The 18,921-nt window shown below is 42.9% G+C and overlaps 2 protein-coding genes across 3 annotated transcripts in view; one reads left to right on the plus strand and one right to left on the minus strand.

Moving 5' to 3' along the window:
• The window catches only part of TPR (translocated promoter region, nuclear basket protein), a 64,098-nt gene extending 54,787 nt beyond the window's left edge, over positions 1-9,311 (minus strand). For both annotated transcript variants that reach the window (XM_015415250.1, XM_015415249.1), the window contains exons 1-4: positions 9,110-9,311; positions 2,804-2,908; positions 1,763-1,836; positions 349-445 (exon numbers count right to left, since the gene is read on the minus strand). In XM_015415250.1, the coding sequence (XP_015270736.1) occupies positions 349-445; positions 1,763-1,836; positions 2,804-2,908; positions 9,110-9,260 (427 nt within the window). In that variant the 5' untranslated portion in view covers positions 9,261-9,311. The remainder of the gene's footprint in view (positions 1-348; positions 446-1,762; positions 1,837-2,803; positions 2,909-9,109) is intronic.
• A 488-nt stretch (positions 9,312-9,799) lies between these two features.
• Positions 9,800-18,921, plus strand: part of LOC107113850 (chromosome unknown open reading frame, human C1orf27) — a 35,005-nt gene continuing 25,883 nt past the window's right edge. The window contains exons 1-5 of the mRNA XM_015415244.1: positions 9,800-9,922; positions 11,411-11,541; positions 12,266-12,400; positions 14,227-14,322; positions 17,084-17,190. Of these exons, the coding sequence (XP_015270730.1) occupies positions 11,443-11,541; positions 12,266-12,400; positions 14,227-14,322; positions 17,084-17,190 (437 nt within the window). The 5' untranslated portion in view covers positions 9,800-9,922; positions 11,411-11,442. The remainder of the gene's footprint in view (positions 9,923-11,410; positions 11,542-12,265; positions 12,401-14,226; positions 14,323-17,083; positions 17,191-18,921) is intronic.

Below are 18,921 nucleotides of genomic sequence, written 5' to 3' on the forward strand. Positions count from 1 at the left end.
ATGCTCTCGAGGTAACTGCACAGGGGCTGCTTCAAGTGTACACTAAGGTATAGAAAGGGGATCACTGGAAACGGGGAGGTGGAAAGGCAGTGGAAAAGGTCCAGACAACACACAGTGGTACAAGCAGCCCATCTAATACTGTAGTCCACAGAATACAGATGCCAATGCTGCCCTAAGTACGCCCCTCCATGTGTTTAGTTCCTGCAAGCAAGAACAAAATGATAACAGCTTCAACTGCTGCGCCATTTCTGCAGTACGTCTGACCTCTTAAAAGAGCCACTGAAAGACTGCCCTTCAAGTATACAAGACCATCCACCAGCAAAGGCTTTTGTTGTCTCAGTCCTTTACCATTTAAGTGCTCCAGTTCTTGTGCTCTTCTTTCATTTGTTCGGACCAAATCTCTCTTCTCTGCTTCCAATTCTTCTTTTGCTCTGTTTAGCTGACCCTTAAAATACGGGGGGGAAAGTAACGCTTTAAGAACACAGGATACCGTATTAAAGCGCTCTCAATCAATGTTCCCTCTAAGCTGTGGAGCCCTGTGAGCAAAAATTCTACTTTGTGAGCTACTGGCATTAAAGTTGTGAGCAGGTGATTTGGCTACTGCATAAATTAATTTGCACTGGAGCCATCTTTCCTGAGCTAAGACAAAAATGTGTGAGCCAGAGGCTAAAAAACTGTGAGCTAGCTCAGACTAACTCAGTTTAGAGGGAACACTGCTCTCAATCCATCTTGGTTTAGGAAGCATGAATTAAATCATAGACAAAAAACTGTTATGGACCCCAAATTGGTTGGTTTGTTGTTGTTTTTTGTGGGGTGGGTGGGATGACAACAAGAATCCTACTGTCCCAAATACTTCTAATCTGGAATATTTCTGTTTCAGAAATATATTATGGTTCACTGCCAGAAAAAGTCCAAATTGGTATTGCTGGTCGTTCAAGGTATACAAGCAGGTAAACATCATTACACAGTTGAACAGGAACCTGCCTACTCCAAGGTTCTTGGCATCCTCACCAGTTCTCTATATCCCGGATTGAGGGGTTATAAATCATAGAGGCGTCAGACAAGATGACACCAGTGCAGCAGCTCACATTCAAACAACTTCAACCACACCATTCCCACTGATTTTGTTTCCTTGAAAAGGCTTGAAGTTAACGGGTCTGTTAATCTGAGTATTTGAGAATGTCAGCAAGATGTCCTAAATTTCAGTTTACATACAAAGGATGAAGACTAAAAATAATATACTAACTATACTAAAATAAACGGCGGCTATCTCCAATCCACCCTCTAAATATACATATGCATGGACAGAAAAAGCTGCAGAGAAGAAGGTGAACAGACACAGCTGACTACTCTTCAATGCAAATATATAGTTTGCTCTTCAGCCTGTATTTTAAAATCCTGTCAGCATTTACAACCGAAGATGACAGGGAGGTAAACAGAGTCCTACATGCACAGAAGGCAAGTTTTGTTAAAAACTAAATGGAAGAGGAGGAGGACGAGTTAGATTTCTACCCCACCCTTCACTCGGGAGTCTCAGAGCGGCTTACAATCTCCTTCCCTTCCCCTCCCCACAACAGACTCCCTGTGAGGTAGATAGGACTGAAAGAACTCTGAGAGAGCTGTGACTGACCCAAGGTCACCCGGCTGGCTGCATGTGGAGGAGTGGGGACTCAAACCCGGTTCTCCAGTTTAGAGTCCGCCACTCCTAACCACTACATCATGCTGGCTCTCCATCTCCTTATGTAACTGATGAGGTTTGTACCTGTGTAGCTGCATTCTGCTCCTGAGCAATTTCCAGTTCTTTGTTTTTCTCAGTCAATGATTTTAATTGGTCATCTGAAGAGGAAAATTGAAGGACATTTTTTTATTTTTGCACTTAAATAAGTCTGCCTGTTGGCAATTGTTACGCTATTCTCCCCCCCCCCCCTTAAAAGCACAAACAGAAATATGCTTGGGCCAGATGTGCTCATTCCCATAGGATATCTTCATATAACTGTGACCAACACCAGTTACCTGATTTATCAAATCCATCCCGGGCCCAGACAATGAGGGCATGCAAAATTCTCTGCAGGCTCCCTTCCATCATGAGATTCTCCTTGATAATTTGCTTTTAGTGCCTTCTGGAAGTGGTAGGCATTTTGTCACTGACTTCCAAAGAAAGACAGCTTTCAGTGCTAAAGGGTTTCACAGATGAAGCTGTGCATGATAATAGGCACCTCTGTTCACCTGTTACAGGCTTTAGCACTGTTTTAGAGCTTGGCTTTATTACTCTAGGTTTTAAAGTCCTGAGAAAACATATCTAAATGATTAAATCACACAGGGATGGAGCCCGGGATCCATCATGGGAGATGCTAATAGATACGGATCTTCCCCCGACATGCAATGTGGCACGAGGGACTGCAGTGAGGAAGGAGAAGTGGGTGAAATCCTCTCTCCTCTCTCCTACATCAGCACAGCAGCCCTTGCAGAAGGGGGAAGGTAAATTTCATTTTCTATCCTACTGTGCAGCCTCCTGACCTGCACTGCTGCTAGTCCTCAAGGGTCTCTCAACCCCAGGAATCAGTTTTCCCATTTGGGAAGGAGGGGAAACACAACTCAGATCCACACTCTTTACACCAGTGGATTGCTGGATCCAAGCAACATTCACCTCTCAGCACAGAATGAAAACTCATGGAGAACCAAGGGGCAAATAAACTTATTTTTCACTGGCAAAACTTAATCTTTCCATACACATTTAAAAACATCACAAACCAATCACAATTCATAATATTTAGCTGTCTACTTAACACAATGCCATACTTACTAAGCTTGCTGAGTTCCTGGCGGAGATTCTGACATTCCTGTGTTTCATTTACAAGTCTCTCCTGACTTTGAGCCAGGCGTTTTTCTACTTCAAAGTACTGTTGCTCTGCAAAACATACATCACACTGCTTCAGAATTTATTCTCCCAATAAACTATACAAATCAAGACTCACCATCCTCACTGCACAACGTTGTAGAAGAGCTGCAAAACAATTCCTTTTGAGCATGCAACATTTTAATGTGAACATTCTACCTGATTCAGCAATCAGAGACAAGATTAATAAACACTAGAGACACTGTTGTGAGAGAGGCACATTACAGGATTATTAGACAGAAGTTCCCAACTGACTGCATTTCCTACCTTTACTCTCTGACCCCAAGCAGCTATTTTAACCATTTTTCTTCTCCCCCTCCATTGAGTCACTTAGTTTTTTAAATCTGCTTTTTAAAAACATTTTGACAATCTTGTTTTATACAAACTCTAAAAATAATGTTGAGCCCACCTAGAGATGTGAAGGCCTGGAAAAAAAAACGGAAAAATTCAGGGGGGAAACTTTCCCCCCCCATTTTTTCCCCTGAAGCCTTTTTCCCCCAAAAAAATTGAAAAAAGAAAAAAAATGATTATGGAACGTTTTATTTTAACATGATGTATAAAATATTTTAAGACAAGGTGTTCAAATATTTTCCAAATCATTTCTAAAATATATATATATATGGTATCAGATTGATCTAATTTCTGTGCACTGAGGACAAGCAAGTCCTAGGTTACAAACTGAACCCTCCAATGCAAGAACAAGATGCATTTCTTCCTTTAGGAGGTGCGATTGTCAGAAGAAAATGAAAAAGTTTCAGTTTTGTTTTTGGATGTGGGTGGGTATTCTGTTTGAAATAATTGTTTGGATACACTATATTTTTAATATGACTAGTTGTGATAATTTCATGCCAAGTAAAAATGTCCATAGTCATATTTTATGTTCCTAAAGTAACAGAATGACTTTCAATCTAGAAAAGACAAAAGAAATGCTAATGTAGCATTTTTTCAATTTTTCCAAAAATTTCCGTTTTTTTCTGGAAAAAAAGGGTTTTTTTCCGAGCTTCAAAATTTTCAGAAATTTTACATCTCTAAGCCCATCTCCAGTTCTTCACTTCTCACTTAAAGATACGACGAGGAAGTGAGTGGCTGAAGAGCCTCAGTATCCTAAGCTGGCAAGAAATTAAACAATGGCTAGAGTGGGGCCCTCCTTTTGGCTTCAACTGACACATGAAGCTCTGAGTGGCAAATACATTCACTGGAGCATAACACCTGGAGACAGTCAAACTCATAGGAAGAAAAAAAGCTTCAACATAAAGAAGGTGCGATGGAAGAAGAGATAAATCTGGAAACTAAGGGTAGAACTGACAATCAGAGGTTGTACAGAGGCCACCCCAAATTAACCTGATGCTCCAAATTTAGGAAGGCGTGTGTTTAGGTTTCCCCAACCCATCCTGTCCCGACAATTAACACAAATACATAAGATGCCTTACAACCAGGGCTATTTTTGGGCGGGAACGCACAGGAACGGAGTTCCGGCTGGCTCCTGAGTTGGCCACGCCCAGCAGGAACTCATTAGCATAACAGCCACAAGGTATAGATGGGGCTCTGGGGCAAGTGATGCTCTGTCTTCCTGGTGCTGGAGGGGGGGTCAACAGTGGGAGGGCTTCTAATGTCCTGGCCCCACTGGTGGACCTCCGGATGGCACTGGTATTTCTGGCCACTGTGTGACACAGAGTGTTGGACTGGATGGGCCTTTGGCCTGATCCAACATTGGCGTCTCTTATGTTCTTATGATGTGGTCCATGGGGTCACGAAAAGTCGGACTTGACTGCGACTGAACAACAACAACCTGTTAAACAGGGGAGACTCATCACTTGTCTCACCCTTGAAGAACCCCCATTATCACAGATGCTGTTTCAACTACTGTATTGAGGCAAGCATAAACAAAACATACCCACAGACCCTTACTTGAGAACTTCAAATAATCACCATGACTGATCTTGCCACAGGCACTGTACCAATATAATTCAACGGAAGAACCTATTATGCAAGTCAACCAGCAATTGCAAAGTTACTATCATCATGCTTTGAACTTGTGTCATGACAATTAAACAACACTGAGAAATGCACATTCTTTGCAGAGTTTATATGTAAAAGGTCTCTCTAGACACTGCGTCAGGAACCTATAATGAACATACATGGGTTGCTGGTTATCTGTTACACTAAATTCAGATATTTTTATTTCTTTATGATTCTTGTTTGGAGACAATGCATTTTTTCTCCACTCAAACTGCAACATATGACTGTTGGGGAAACTCAATGCTTCTACCAGTGCAGCCACTGCAGTTTATAGAGCCATAACCCAAATACGAGAGCAAATAATAGCAGAAGATAAAATTGACAGTGTCAAGGCAAAGAGCACAGAAGAGCTGGCTGCTGTCAGTTGCACACACTGCAAAGGGGAAAGGAATAAATGAATCCTTCATATTTTGCCTGGAGGCCTGACAGGTTAAGCTTCTGAGGGTCCTTCCCTTGGATCTTGAGCAATCCGTGAATTCAAGGCAGGGTGTGTGGTCCAAGCATTAAAACAATGTACATGACATACATAATGAGCAACCAAATTCCTCCCCAGAATCAATTTTACCCATTTTGCAGGTGTGGGTTAGACATCAAACCTTGAATCAAGCTTGAAAGAATACCTGACCAATGCTAAAATGGCAGTTGGGCACCCTTTAAACTGACAGGCCTAGTAGTCCCCCAAGAAGTGATATGAAGGGAATAAAACTCATGACAGTGGCTCTATTGTGTTTAAACAAAACATAGTTCATCACGCCCACTGATTTACTAGTTCTAGGTGAAATAAATGCATAAATGACCTACAGTTGGTTACATTTATTGTCTTAAAAATTAAGGCACTATAAGACTTCTTGAAATATCACTACTTCTAGGCTAGTAAGATGATTGTATCTCCGTATTGCTCGGTTTTGTGGGTAGCGGCTAGCAAACAGAGGGGGAAAAGATGATATTGTTGTGGAATTGGGGTCTCAACTGAGCCTCAGTCCCTTGCAAACTCATTTTGTATTAAATGCTACGGTATGTATGAAATTCTTTGATTTCCCCCCATAAAGCTTTGTGGTTAGCTGCTCCCAAACAAGCACTGTCAGAGACAATGCACTCTGTCCTAGAAAAGAATGGTTTACATTTCCAGAGGCCATAGTAACAGTCTAAACATCTAGATATGGGGTATGTGTCTCCGTGGTTCTTCCTTGACACAGAGAGGCTACCCAGAGTAATCCTGAAAACAATTCCTTTTGAGCATGCAACAATTTAGGTATGGGGTATGTGTCTCCGTGGTTCTTCTTTGACACAGAGAGGTTACCCGGAGTAATCCTGAACCACCGATAACATACAGATTGTTACTTGAAGAGATGCCAGGATAGTCAGGGCTTTTTGTCCTCACAGAAATTGTTTTAATTACAGGCAAATTTCATGCCTCACTGTGTGGAAGGAGCTGGGCTTTGTGGAGTACATCAGATGCTCAGCACAGACCTGACTGTTACATTAGCTCCTATAGATGGGGAAAGGTACCTAATGTCTGAATTTACTCTTGTTCCTTGTTATTCTGGCCAACCACCCTCTGTTATGGGTCTTGACAGAGCACCAAGGATATCCTTTATAGAGCCAGTTTGGTGTAGTGGTTAAGTGTGCGGACTCTAATCTGGGAGAAGCGGGTTTGATTCCCCACTCCTCCACTTGCACCTGCTGATGTGACCTTGGGTCAGTCGCAAGCTCTGGCACAGCTGTCCTTGAAAAAGAGCAGGTTGTGTCAGAGTTCTCTCAGCCCCACCCACCCCACAGGGTGTCTGTTGTGGGGAGGGGAAGGGAAAGGAGTTTGTAAGCCGCTCTGAGACACCCTTGGGTAGTGAAGGGCGGGGTATAAATCCAATCTCTTCTTCTTCTTCTTCTACAGTGCACTATATTTAAGTATTGAATTAAGAAACATGAGTCAATTTTGTATGCTGAATATCAGATTCTTATATGTTTGAAAGGTTTTACATTTTGGCTTTCAAGTTCAATAAATAAGAGGTTCTTTAAAACAACTGTCTCTCTTTCTTGATGCAACTGGGATCCCTGCCAGTTTCTCTCCCTTCCCAATGAACACAGTGGGAATGGGAGTCCATGAAAAGGTTCCTGTACTCCTAATTTTCCCTACATATATAGCAGTTACAGGACTTAACAGGTTTTACATGCATGCTCTATTTGATATTCATTTTATATATTTCATTTATGTTTGTGATTGTATGAATTTGGTTTGAGTTAGTTTGTTGCATTAGTGCTGGCTTTTTGCTGTGAATAAATTTGCTGTTGTTGTATAAACTATTCTTGAGAAGGCAGGATTTGTGTGTCCAAAGAAATGTCCAACAGCCCTCCTTCCAGTTTGCATATTTAAGAGTAAAAGAAAACTCTAAAGGTAGCAATGAACAACAGCACCTATGCTTAAAAACAACAAGATCTAAGGTTTTGTATAACATTTAGCTTTACATAACATTTAGCCAGGAAAGCTGAAACTGACACATGCAGAATAGGCAGCAGCAACCAGGTGTTCTCAGTGACCTCTTTTGAAAATCTGGTGTGACAAGGTACTGAAAGGATTAAATTCCTAAGGGCCTGTAGGAAAATCAAAGATTCCTGTGACATCTTTGGGACACAGCATGGACTTTGTTAGATGCCCACAATTACAAATATAAGTATTTGGAAAGGACCATGGCGATCATCAAATCCGATCCCCTGCTCAATACAGATGTCCCATCCAACTAGACCCATACCAGCTTAGTTTTAGTAGGGCTCCCCTAGCAGATACCCTCAGCGCACCCAATCTAGCACGGTTCGTAATCCAATCACGGTATATAAGCCAGGGGAAAAAAATCATTTATCCATGGAAATTCTGTTATACATGGGTCTCCTCCCCTCCATATTTTACTCACAGCAATCCTATGAGGTAGGCTAGTCTGAGAAACAAAATACCAGTCTGATGTAGTGCTTAAGTGCACTGGCCTAGGCAGCACATTTACAAATTTGAATGCATTCTTTTTAACACAAGTGTTACGGGATGTTCATAACTGTGGCTGGTTAGGCTAGGCCTGAGAAGACCAGGTTCTGAATCCCAGATCTGCCCTAGGCACGTCCTCTCAGCCTCACATGATGACTACAGGGGCATATAGCAGCAGGTTAAAAATCCAACAACATTAGTTCTAGCATATACTTTTGCAAATAAAAGATCAGTTCATTCCAAGTATGGACTCAGAGTATGCATTCAAAGCAGCTAAATTTACACTTAGGAGTCCAAGCCAAAAAAGAGAGAGAGAGAGAGATGGGGAAAGGGGGAAGTGAGATGTTACAAGGAGAGGCCAACGTAAAAAGCAAGGAGTAATCAATCCACTTAGACTGGGAGAGACCCACTCCACAGACAGCTATTGTGAGAATACAATTGAAAAGGGAAGAGCATGAGTCCAGTAGCGCCTTAAAGTCTAACAAAATATGTGGAAGAGTATGAGCTTTCAAGAGTCACTGCCAATGCTCCCTCTAAGCTGTGGAGTCTTGTGAGCAAAAATTCTGCTTTGTGAGCTACTGGCATTAAAGTTGTGAGCAAGCGATTTGACTACTACATAAATTAGTTTGCTCTGGAGCCATCCCTTCCTGAGCTAAGACAAAAATGGGCTAAAAACTGTGAGCTAGCTCACACTAACTGAGCTTAGAGGGAACACTGCTCACTTCCTCAGATACAGCTAGAAGAAGTGAGCAGTGACTCACGAGCAAGCTCCTACCCTGCCACATATTTTGTTAGTCTTTAAGGTGCTACTGGACTCTTGCTCTTTTTTACTGCTACAGACAGACTAACATGGCTACCCATCCTGATCGATCTCAATGGAAAAGGGAGAAAACGATGTACGCCACCTGAGCTCCTTGGAGGCAGGGCGGGATAAAAATATATTTATTTATGTATTTGTTTGTTAAATTTATACCCCGCCCTCCCCCGAAGGGCTCAGGGCGGCTTACAAGGCAAGAAACTTGCTCATAAAAACATCAGATAGTTTAGTAAATTTAAACATAATATAAAATTTAATATAATATAAAATTTAAAAACCCAATCCAACAATAAAATGGTTATACAGACAGGAAGATCCTACGTAAGAGCTGTCCTCTTTCTCCCCACTTCAGGAGCCTGCGGTCCACCTCGCCGCCAGGACTCGAGACCAGCTGAGCCTCACTCACCGCTGTCCACCTTGTATCGCTCATGCCTGGCGCGGAGCCCATCTATTTCGCTTTGCTGATCAGCCAGGAACCTCTCCAGCTTCCCCTGCACGGCTTTGGGCAGCTTGGCCACTTCGGCCCGCTCCAAGACCTGCTGCAGCACCGCCGCCATCTTGGAAGTGGGGGAGGCGAGGGCAACCCCCTCCCTCCCTCCACCAATACAGACTTGCGAAGGGCAGAAGGAAAAGGGGGAAACGACTCAGCCGCATCCAGGGCGCATGCGAGAAGATCAGCTGACGCAGGCGCGTGACGCTCAGCGAAGAAAGGAGACAAACAAACACGCTCATTGGGTGGTTTGAAGGCGAATCACGCCTTCCGCTACCTAAAACGACACACACCACTAGCGCCTTTGGTTGGATGCCATGTTGAGTGTGTCAGTTTATCATGACTGGGTTGTAATTGTGAAAGATTATGCCAAATGGGCAGGCTTTTAAGGGGAGGTACAGATAATTTAATCAAAAAATTAAAAAGTTCTTGCGCTGTGGATACATGTCCGCCACACTCAAGATGGTGCACAACACGAACCCGCGTTCCCGCGTTTTTTTTTAACGAAGGTTTTACGTTATCAAAATGCGCCCCGTTGAGCAAGGGGGTGAAGCGGCTCCCGTCAATGACGGTGGTCAGGACACATCAGTGTGTGTGAGAAGTGAAGTGACTGGGTGACGAGGCGCGAGGGGAGTAGCGCTGGTGTGGTGACGGTGCTTGGAAGCGGGGGGCGGAAAACACCCTGGATTGCGGTTCTTTGCGTAGCCCACGGGGCTCACCTCCGTGCACGTAAGCGTGGCTCTGGGCTGTTTATTATTTCAGTTCAGTTAAGCTCTCAGGGGAAGCTGGAGAGGACTCGGTCTCTTCTGGGTGCAAGAGGACCGCGAAATTTGCTCGCCCTTCCTTGTGTTTACTCAAGAGTAATTCCTTCTCCGTACTTGAGGTCAACCGGTTGTCTGGGCCGTGCCCCCTCAAACTGCGAGGGTAGAGTCTGGCAGGCTGAATGCTCTTGTGTCAGGAGGAAGATCGTTGCATGCAGAAAGCTAGTTTCTAGGTTAGGGTCTTCCTCCCTCGCAAACTAGTTTTCTTTGTATACGGGATCTTTTGTACGGAGGAGCTCATACCCTGTAGATCCTGTTGGCCTGTAAGGTGCTACTGCGCTCGAATCCAGCTGTTCGGTGACTCTGGGCTCTCCCCATCACTGTGCGCGGAGCAAACTTTCCTTTTTCTTTGGAACTGAAACCAAGGAGCGTATCCCAGTTTTCCTCCACCGCCTCGGGGCACGTGATTCTTCAAATGAATCCAGAAAGCGCTTTTGCAGGGAGTGCCTGTTTGGCAGTAGCTGCTGCTGTTGTTGAAGGATGCTCACCTTGGAGCCTCTCAGTGCTTTGTGATTGGCCAATTTCTGTTGGTGTTTGGTACCTGTGGTGCATGCCAGGTGTGGTGTAGTGAGTGGTTAAGGAGTGGCAGCCTCTAATCTGGAGGTCTGGTGTGATTCCCCCACTCCTGCACATGAAGCCTGCTGTGTGACCTTGGGCCAGTCACACTTCTCTCAGAACTCACTCAGCCTCACCTACCTCACAAGGTTCCTGTTGTGGGGAGAGGAAGGGAAAGGCAATTGTAAGCTACTTTGAGACTCCTTAAACTAGAGAAAAGCAGAGTATACCTACTCTTCTTTGGTGGTGGATGGAAAGTGCCGAGACCTTCAGAGGTGGTTTAACACTGCCTAGCTCCACATGATGACCCTGGTTTTCCTTGGAAGTCTTCCATCCAAATACTAGCCAGGGCCGACCCTGCTTAGTTTCTGAGATCTGATACCATCAGGCTAGCCTGGGCTATCCAGGTCAGGGCCTTCTTCTACTGCTTTTTAAAAAAAAGAACATGAGGAGCCCTTATTCTGTTTTATAGGGCTGGCTCCCATGTGAATGTCCATGGAACTGCAGCCCGAAAGAATTTAGGGGCTGATATTGTTTGGGAAATAATAATCATGTGGCTGGAAGGGAAACCTTGCCATGATAGAGCACTGGAAACTGCACAATTGAAACCCCTTGGGAAAGCAATATTGTTGGGATTGAGATGTGAGGAACAATAAAGGGGCAGAAAGCAGAGATAGTGGGGATACATACAGCCTGAGTTTATCCAATGGAATACTGAATTAGGTATGAATTATTGCTTTATGTCTTTTGCCCCGTTATGAATTATTGCTTTATGTCTTTTGCCCCCCAAAAAGTCTGCTATGCAAGTGTTGTTCAGTCTGTCCTTTTAATTCTTTTCAAGTTTATAGCTTAGGCTGTTAAATAATTGCAATAATGGGAAGAAGCTATTTCGTAGAAGAAACCGTGGGACAGTATCTGTCAGAACTCACCACCAAATCTAAGCCTCTTATCACTGGCCTCTTGGTTGGGCAGGTAAGTGTCTTGGGTTTTTTTTAGCATCTGTGGGGGGCTGCGTTACCAGTTTTCTATTTTACTACAATTGGAGTCTCTTCTCTTTGAGATAAAAATACTGCTGCGCCTATCATTAAACTTTGAATTACTGCTATTTTTTAAAAACTACATCTTGGTTGTTGCAGACCTGTCCAGCAGCAGGCTGTCCTTCACAGTTGCCATAGATGTGACTGGGAATTGCACAAATGAACTTCTGCAGGATTATTTGCAGTGCAAATCTTGTTAGACTTGGCCAGTCCTTTGCAAAGAGATTGCTGTGATTGCCAGAAATAATTTTTCCCCATCTTCATCTTGCATGGTAGCTCTTATCCCTCACAGATTGAGCTGTTTTTTCCACATTAAACCAGGCATCAGTAATGTCCAGACTGTTCTACTGCACTGTGCTCTGTGTAGGGCTGCCCTTGAAAATAACTCAGATGTTTTAACTGGGGAACAATCCATCTGCAAGACCATCTGATTCTACACAAAGTGAGGTATGCCTACATTCCTAGAATCAATAGCTTTAGGTACGCCTTACTCTACATGTACATAAGCTCTGAGTCAAACTTCTACCTCTTACATACAGCACCACAGTTTAGAGTGAAATGTGCCTGTATCAGCGGCTTTGTTTTCAAACAGCTATTTATCTTATTTAAGATCTTTTAAATCACTGTAGTGCTATTTTTTGTCCTGTCCCATTTCCCAGTGCTCCCCACAAAGGGACTATGTTCTCCTAGCCATCCAGACCCCTCCAAAAGAGGAAGAAAGCAAAAGCAATGCCAGTTACAGTTCGACGCTGTCTAGCATTGATGAGGAATGGACAACAGCACATGCCAACCAGGTAACATGTTTGGTGGTGGTTCTTTAAAGCAAGAGCAAATAATTATTTTCTTATTGCTTCCTATCTTGCTTTCATGTTACAAGACTGGATTTTAGTAAGATTCAGGTGGGTAGCCATGTTTGTCTGAAGCAATAGAACAAAGTTTGCGTCCAGTGGCACCTTTTGAGATTAACAAAGTTTAATTCTGCATATAAGCTTTTGTGTGCATGCACACGAAAGCTTATACCTAGAATTAAACTTTGTTGGTCTCAAAGGTGCCACTGGACTCAAACTTTGTTCTTTGGACTGTAGTAAGCTATCACCAGAGTTTTGGTAGCCTGTTTCCTTAATTTGCAAACTTTACTTATTATTTATTTACGTCATTTATACCCTGCTTTTCTCCCCAGTGGAGACCCATATCAGTTTACAGCTTTGTGAGGTAGGTTAGGCTGAGACTGTGTGATGGGCCAAAGGCCATCCCGTAGCCTTCCATGGCAGAGTATGGATCTGAACCTACTTCTCCCATCTCCTAGTTTAATCACTGCACCAACACTGGTTCTCCAAGGAGCTCAGAATGTCAGAAAAAGGGCAACTTAATCCTGGCAACAATTCACTCAAGAAGATTTGTCTCAGAAATGTGATTTACTTAAGGGCACTTTCTGTGACCTTCATGAGGAGGTATTTAAATGAGAATAGAGACGTCACTTGGGGGAGAAGGGAGAGAGTGAGCAGTCCCCTATTATATTTCTAATTTCACTGTGGCATACCGGCCTGGCTATTTCTAATAATAATTCTGCTATTTTCTACTAACATCTGATAATGACGACTGGACCAAGGTTACCCAGAAGTTACCTGGGTCTCCCTGATCCCAGTCCAACATGGTCTACTAAACCATGTTGTCTCTTTTACAAACACTTGAATTTAGTATTACCTCTATCAGTCCTAAAGTAATTGGACTCCAATGTGCATCTGTCTACTGAATTTCCAGTCACTGAAATCTTTCTCCGTTCTGTTTCTTACTCAGTCTATACTTGTTATGATTATTGTTTACAACAAATGCAATATTCATGGCATCATATAGACCAATGTTGTTTCTTCCTACTGAGTCTTATAAGATCTCACGGATTGGGAATTCAGATCTCATTGGCATTCTTGACTTTGTTGATTTGTGAACTAAGTTGTTTCATACTGTGATGGAAAGAAGTTATCTCCTGAGTGGAAAACTATTGTAAATGCCCTGTGCTTTAGTCCTGTGCAACTAAAAAAAGGGGGCTGGATTAGTGTAAGGTTAGATATTTATTACGTTTGAAGTTCGTCATCCTTCAGTGAACCCTGGGTGATTTCAGCCTCAGAAACAACTCTGAATGGTAGGTTAGGCTGTACGATAGCAATGCGGTAATAGGTTTTCCAGGTTCATAGCCAGGCCAGTCTGCCACGCTGCAGTTTTCTGAGATGTTTACAATGCCCTGGAAGTGTGACAGTTTGTCATTGCAACATCCAGTTGTTAATGCATTAAATACTGCAATGCTGGATCATGGAAAGAGCTGACAAATCATCGAAGTCATGGATACCAGCAAGATCTGTACTTCATAAAGTACAATTTTGAGTTGGGGGCAATTCAGATCAATTGTACAGGTAAAAGAGGTGTCTGTTTAGAAGAAGCAAAAATTGCTACCTATAGAATCATATATAGCCCCTTTCTGCATCTAATGTCCCATGCATACTGATTTCAGTAGCTTTACAAACATTTTTACTGTCACGTACGTGGAAGCATCAATCAGTGAAATATTTTGATACACATCTAGAAATTATGAGAACAAATTATGTCCATTGGTTTATCTTGGTAGGTGTCAAGAATGCTTCCTGGAGGACTGTTAGTTCTTGGTGTCTTCACCGTTGCAGTTCCAGAGCTGTCAAAAGAAATCCAAAATATTCTGCGCAAGGTAAATAGTATCAACTAATATAGCCCTAAGAAATACTAAGGCAGAGCTCATTTCTGTACTTGCAGCCTTGGGTATCATTATATAACAGAGCAATCCTAAGCAGGTCTACTCAGAACCCTATTCTGGTCTATTTAGTGAGGTTTACTTCCAGGAAAGTGTTCTTAGGGTTGCATTCTAAGCGTACTACACTGAACCCTGCACATGATAGCTTTGCTGTCAAAGGGGGCTCCTGAAAGAAGCCATGAAGATATCTTCTGTAGCCATAGAATGTTGGACGGATGAAGGAGGTACACAGAGCATTGGCAGAGAGGAAGGGAGAAAACTGGTTAGTAAAGAAAGGAGCTGAAACAAGTTGTGGGAAGCAGTAGCACAGGGAAGCAGCAGCAGCAGAGGGACCCAAGAGAGGAGTTAAAAGAAGAGGAGGAGATAGTAGGTGGGCAAGACATGGGGGGGGGGCTGTGACTCAGTGGCAGAGCAACTGCTTGGCATGCAGAAGGTCCCAGGTTCAATCCCCGGTATTTCCAGTTAAAAGATCTGGCAGTAGGTGGTGTGAAAGGCCTCTGCCTGAGAAACTGGAGAGTTGCTGTCAGTCTGAATACACAACACTGACCTTGATGGTCTGATTCAGTAGAAGGCAGCTTCACGTGACACTTTTGAGAGATAACTCTGCAGCTGTATAGACCCAGCAATCACAGGTGCCGGCAACACTGACATTGCCAGTTTCTTTGAGGCATCACAATGTTTCAGATTTTCAGGGGAAAATATAGAGAGAGTAGTGCCGTGATGTTTGGGGAATTTAAAGCAGCACTTCAGCTTGTGTTTAGCTTGCATGAATTGCCCAAGAAGCAGGAAGTGGAGATTTTAATTGACCAATTAAAGCGGAGCAGTAAAAAGAGAAGTGTCTACATAGGCAGAATGTGAATAGGAGAGGGGAGAACAGATTTTTTTTAAAGAATGGGATGCGTGCTTGTTTTGCAGGCCCTGTCTGAACTGCAGCAGAGCACTCAATGGGCTACAGCATTAAGGAGAAATGCTTTAGGGCTTCAGGAGCCGTTTTGTTAGAATCAAGGGAGGGTCACAGCATAGACCAAATGCTTAAGGAGAGGTTTGTGATCAGGGCATACAATGACACTTATGAAGATAAATCAAAATGTTTCTTTGGCAAAATGAACGTGGCTATTCTTGGGCAGAATTTCGTGGCTCAAATGGGAAAATAGAAAAATAGATCTCAAATGGTAAAAGGGGGCTAGATGGGATAAGCTGAGAGAGATGATTTGAAAAGTTAGAGAGGATTTGGGGGAAGGTCAGAAATTCAGAACCCAAAATTAAACCTGAAACAGGAGTTTTCAGCATCTGGAGAATGTGGAAACAGGATACCACATGGTGGAAGAGATCATTGGCTTTCTGGTGAGATCGAAATCATAAAAATCTTTACAGAATGGGAGAAGGAGCTGCTGCAGTTTTAAACAAGGGCTTTCAAGGAAAGGGGCCCAGATCTCAAAAAGCCTAAGACAGGACACTAAAAATGGATCCGAGCTGTGGGAAACTTTTTTTGCGGCATTGACAAAAATTAATGCAAGTAGATAAATAGGTACCGCTTCAGTGGGAAGGTAACAGCGCTCTGTGCGCCTCGGCATCTAGTCATGCCGGCCACATGACCAAGGAAATGTCTTTGGACAGCGCTGGCTCTTTGGCTTGGAAACAGAGATGAGCACCGCATCCCTAGAGTCAGATTTGACTGGCTTTCGAGCAAGGGAAACCTTTACCTTTACTATTGCAATCTTTATTAGGCAATCAGTTGTAAATGGCCCCAGTATACCTCCATCATTTTGTTAAGCACTAAAGCCAGTTTACTTGTTAAACTCTAACCTAAGAGCAGGTTGCTTGTGGAGACAGGTGTGGCAGTTTCTTGTGTGGTTTACATGGTAACTGAGATTCAAGTTGGAAAATGAAATATCCTGACAGGGGCATATTTGTTAGCAACATACATGGTAACTGGCAGGGTTACTATGAGATCATAGAATTCTGAGTAGATGAAGAAAGGGTTGTAGAACGCTGGACAAGAACAAAGAGAATTGAAATTGTTAGGGAAGGAACTGAAGAGAGCTGTCTCTTTCTCTTCCAACAGAAGCAGCAGAATAGAGGTAAAAACAACAAGAAGAATGCTCTCTTATGTTTCTAGTATATTTTTATCTTGTCCTTTCTTCAAGGAGCTCAGAGTGACATGCATGACTCTGTCTTCCCGAAGTTATCCTCACAACAGCCCTGTGAGGTAGGTTAGACAGCGTGAGTGGCCCAGGGTCACCCTGTAAGTTTTATGGCAGCAGGGATATGTGACATGAAAAAGGGGGGAGAATTGAATACGGAATAAGAATAAGGATAGGCTGAATGAAACTGTCACTGCAATAAGTGATGCTGTTGTCATGTAGTCAGCAAGTGGTTTTGTATGGATTCATCTGTGGTTTTGTTTTGTTCATATATCTGTTAAGTGGTTTTGTTACTTATTTAAACCTGTAGCTTTGTGTAATGGATGTTCAACAATATTTGTTTCCCAGGGATTGGCAGTGTGCCTCTTCTCCTTTCTCTCTTTTTTTTCTTTCTGCATCCAAGATTTTATAGAGTTGCATGAGATGGGTAAAGCCGTAAATTCTTGCTTAGGGATGACATTTTGCTTTTAGCAGTTACAATTCCAGGTGGTTCTTCTGTGCTTTTCATAAGAACTAGAGAACTAATGTTTGTTTTTGTTTTTTTCTTCTACCAGCTTGTCTTCTCAGTAGAAAAATCTTTAGCTAGAAAAAGGCTGTGGAGCATCTCAGAGGAAGATGTGTCTGACCGGGTGGCCCTTCATCTTTGCTCTGCTACAAAGAAGTATCCTTTTTTATTGCAAAGCTAGTGCCTTTAAAGGACAAACAACACATGCATGCTGTGATCTCTCATTTTGCTAAGGCTGTTCAGCCATTTTCATGACCACATTCAGTGGCCAAACCAAGTCTCCCATTGAGCACCGTATTTAAAATGCATCTCAGTAGCTGAGAAGATGATACCGAGGTTCACCAACTTAGTTTTTAAAAAGCAACTGTGCCTAAAATAAGATAATATTGACCAAAAGCATTGAAGATCATAAATTTGGTGTAAAATCTAATTAAAATTGGTAAGCTTAGACTGGAGTAACTGTGTAAGATTGTACTGTAAATCATTTTATTTTCTTGGCTTTTTATTAACAGGGCCTTGCTTAGCTTTGCAGAGCTTGAGTATTTGGTACTTTCCCTCTGATCCATGTATCACATTCCTTTCCCTAACTGTGTTTGAGTATTCATTCATAAACAGCGTCACAGCCTTCTCCTGCTAATGGATGGCAGTTATGATTCTGCTGTTGCACAGATTGCTAGGATTTAAATTTAGCCACAGTTGGAATATGGAATACTGCTGTGTCATAGAGAAACTGTGAGCTGGAGTAATGAGGAGTGTGGGTTACATAGCTGATTAGATCTCGCAGTGCTTCAAAGTACAGCTGTGCTGGTGCACTAAGAACGGAAGCAGAAAGATAGATAAACACTTGCACAGCTGTCCCAGGAAGATATTGTTATTCAGTTTGCAAGAGCTGTTGCTGGATATGGAGAAAATAACCTTGGAGTTGTTCTTCTAGTTGAAGAAATCCTGACTGATTAGTTTGGGTAGAAGCTGTTAAAAAGTTATTAACTTGATTCAGAAACCTCATGATATTTCCATGTTTTTAAAATGAAAATATTTGAAGGGTTGCATCAATACAAGAAGAGTAGTGTATTCCTGTGCCATATTTGCTGTATCGGGTCATCCGCATATAACTTTGTAATGAGTCTTTATTTCATACACACACATACATGCATGCCCACTGCTTTGGTCTTATTCTAGTCCTGTCATACTGGAACAGCCTCCTTACCTTTTGTTTTTCCATTCATCAGACTGGTGGTCTCACAAAGCAACTAGCATCAGTCAAGGGATGCAGGTTCCCTTCTCAGGCTTACAGACAAGCGTGATAAGATGTAGAAGGGAGGAGGAATAATGGGAAAGGGAGAAGATGGAGATGAGCTGTATAAATATTACGATTAAATAAGGATTTACATCCAGTTGGGGCAAGCTTATTTTCCTTGCTGGCGTTCTTCCTCTGATGGAGAGCATGCAACTTCCTTTGGGACTCTGTCTGCTGGCAGAGACCAGCACGTTGTCCTGGCTTCTGTAGTCCCTGGGCAGCTCGTGCTTAGAGAAGAATTCTTTCTGGTTGGGTAAAAGCAGGGCTATTTTGGGGCAGGAACGCACAGGAACGGAGTTCCGGCTGGCTCCCAAGTTGGCCACGCCCAGCAGGAACTCATTAGCACAATAGGCCACACCCGACAGCAGGAACTCATTAGTATTGGCCACATTAGGGGTGTGTGGTCTAACATGCAAAGGAGTTCCTGCTACAAAAAAGCCCTTGGTTTTGACAACAAACAAGGTAAACAGAATAACAAGCAAAACGTGGGTGTGGCTGGATGAGCACGCTTCTGGTAACATGGGGGTGCGGCCTAATGTGCTAATGAGCTGTATTGTCAGGGGTGTGGCCTAATATGCTAATGGGTTTCT

The sequence above is a fragment of the Gekko japonicus genome, unplaced genomic scaffold (genome assembly GCF_001447785.1).
Source record: "Gekko japonicus isolate JY-2015 unplaced genomic scaffold, Gekko_japonicus_V1.1 scaffold269, whole genome shotgun sequence".
Taxonomy (NCBI): Eukaryota; Metazoa; Chordata; class Lepidosauria; order Squamata; family Gekkonidae; genus Gekko; species Gekko japonicus.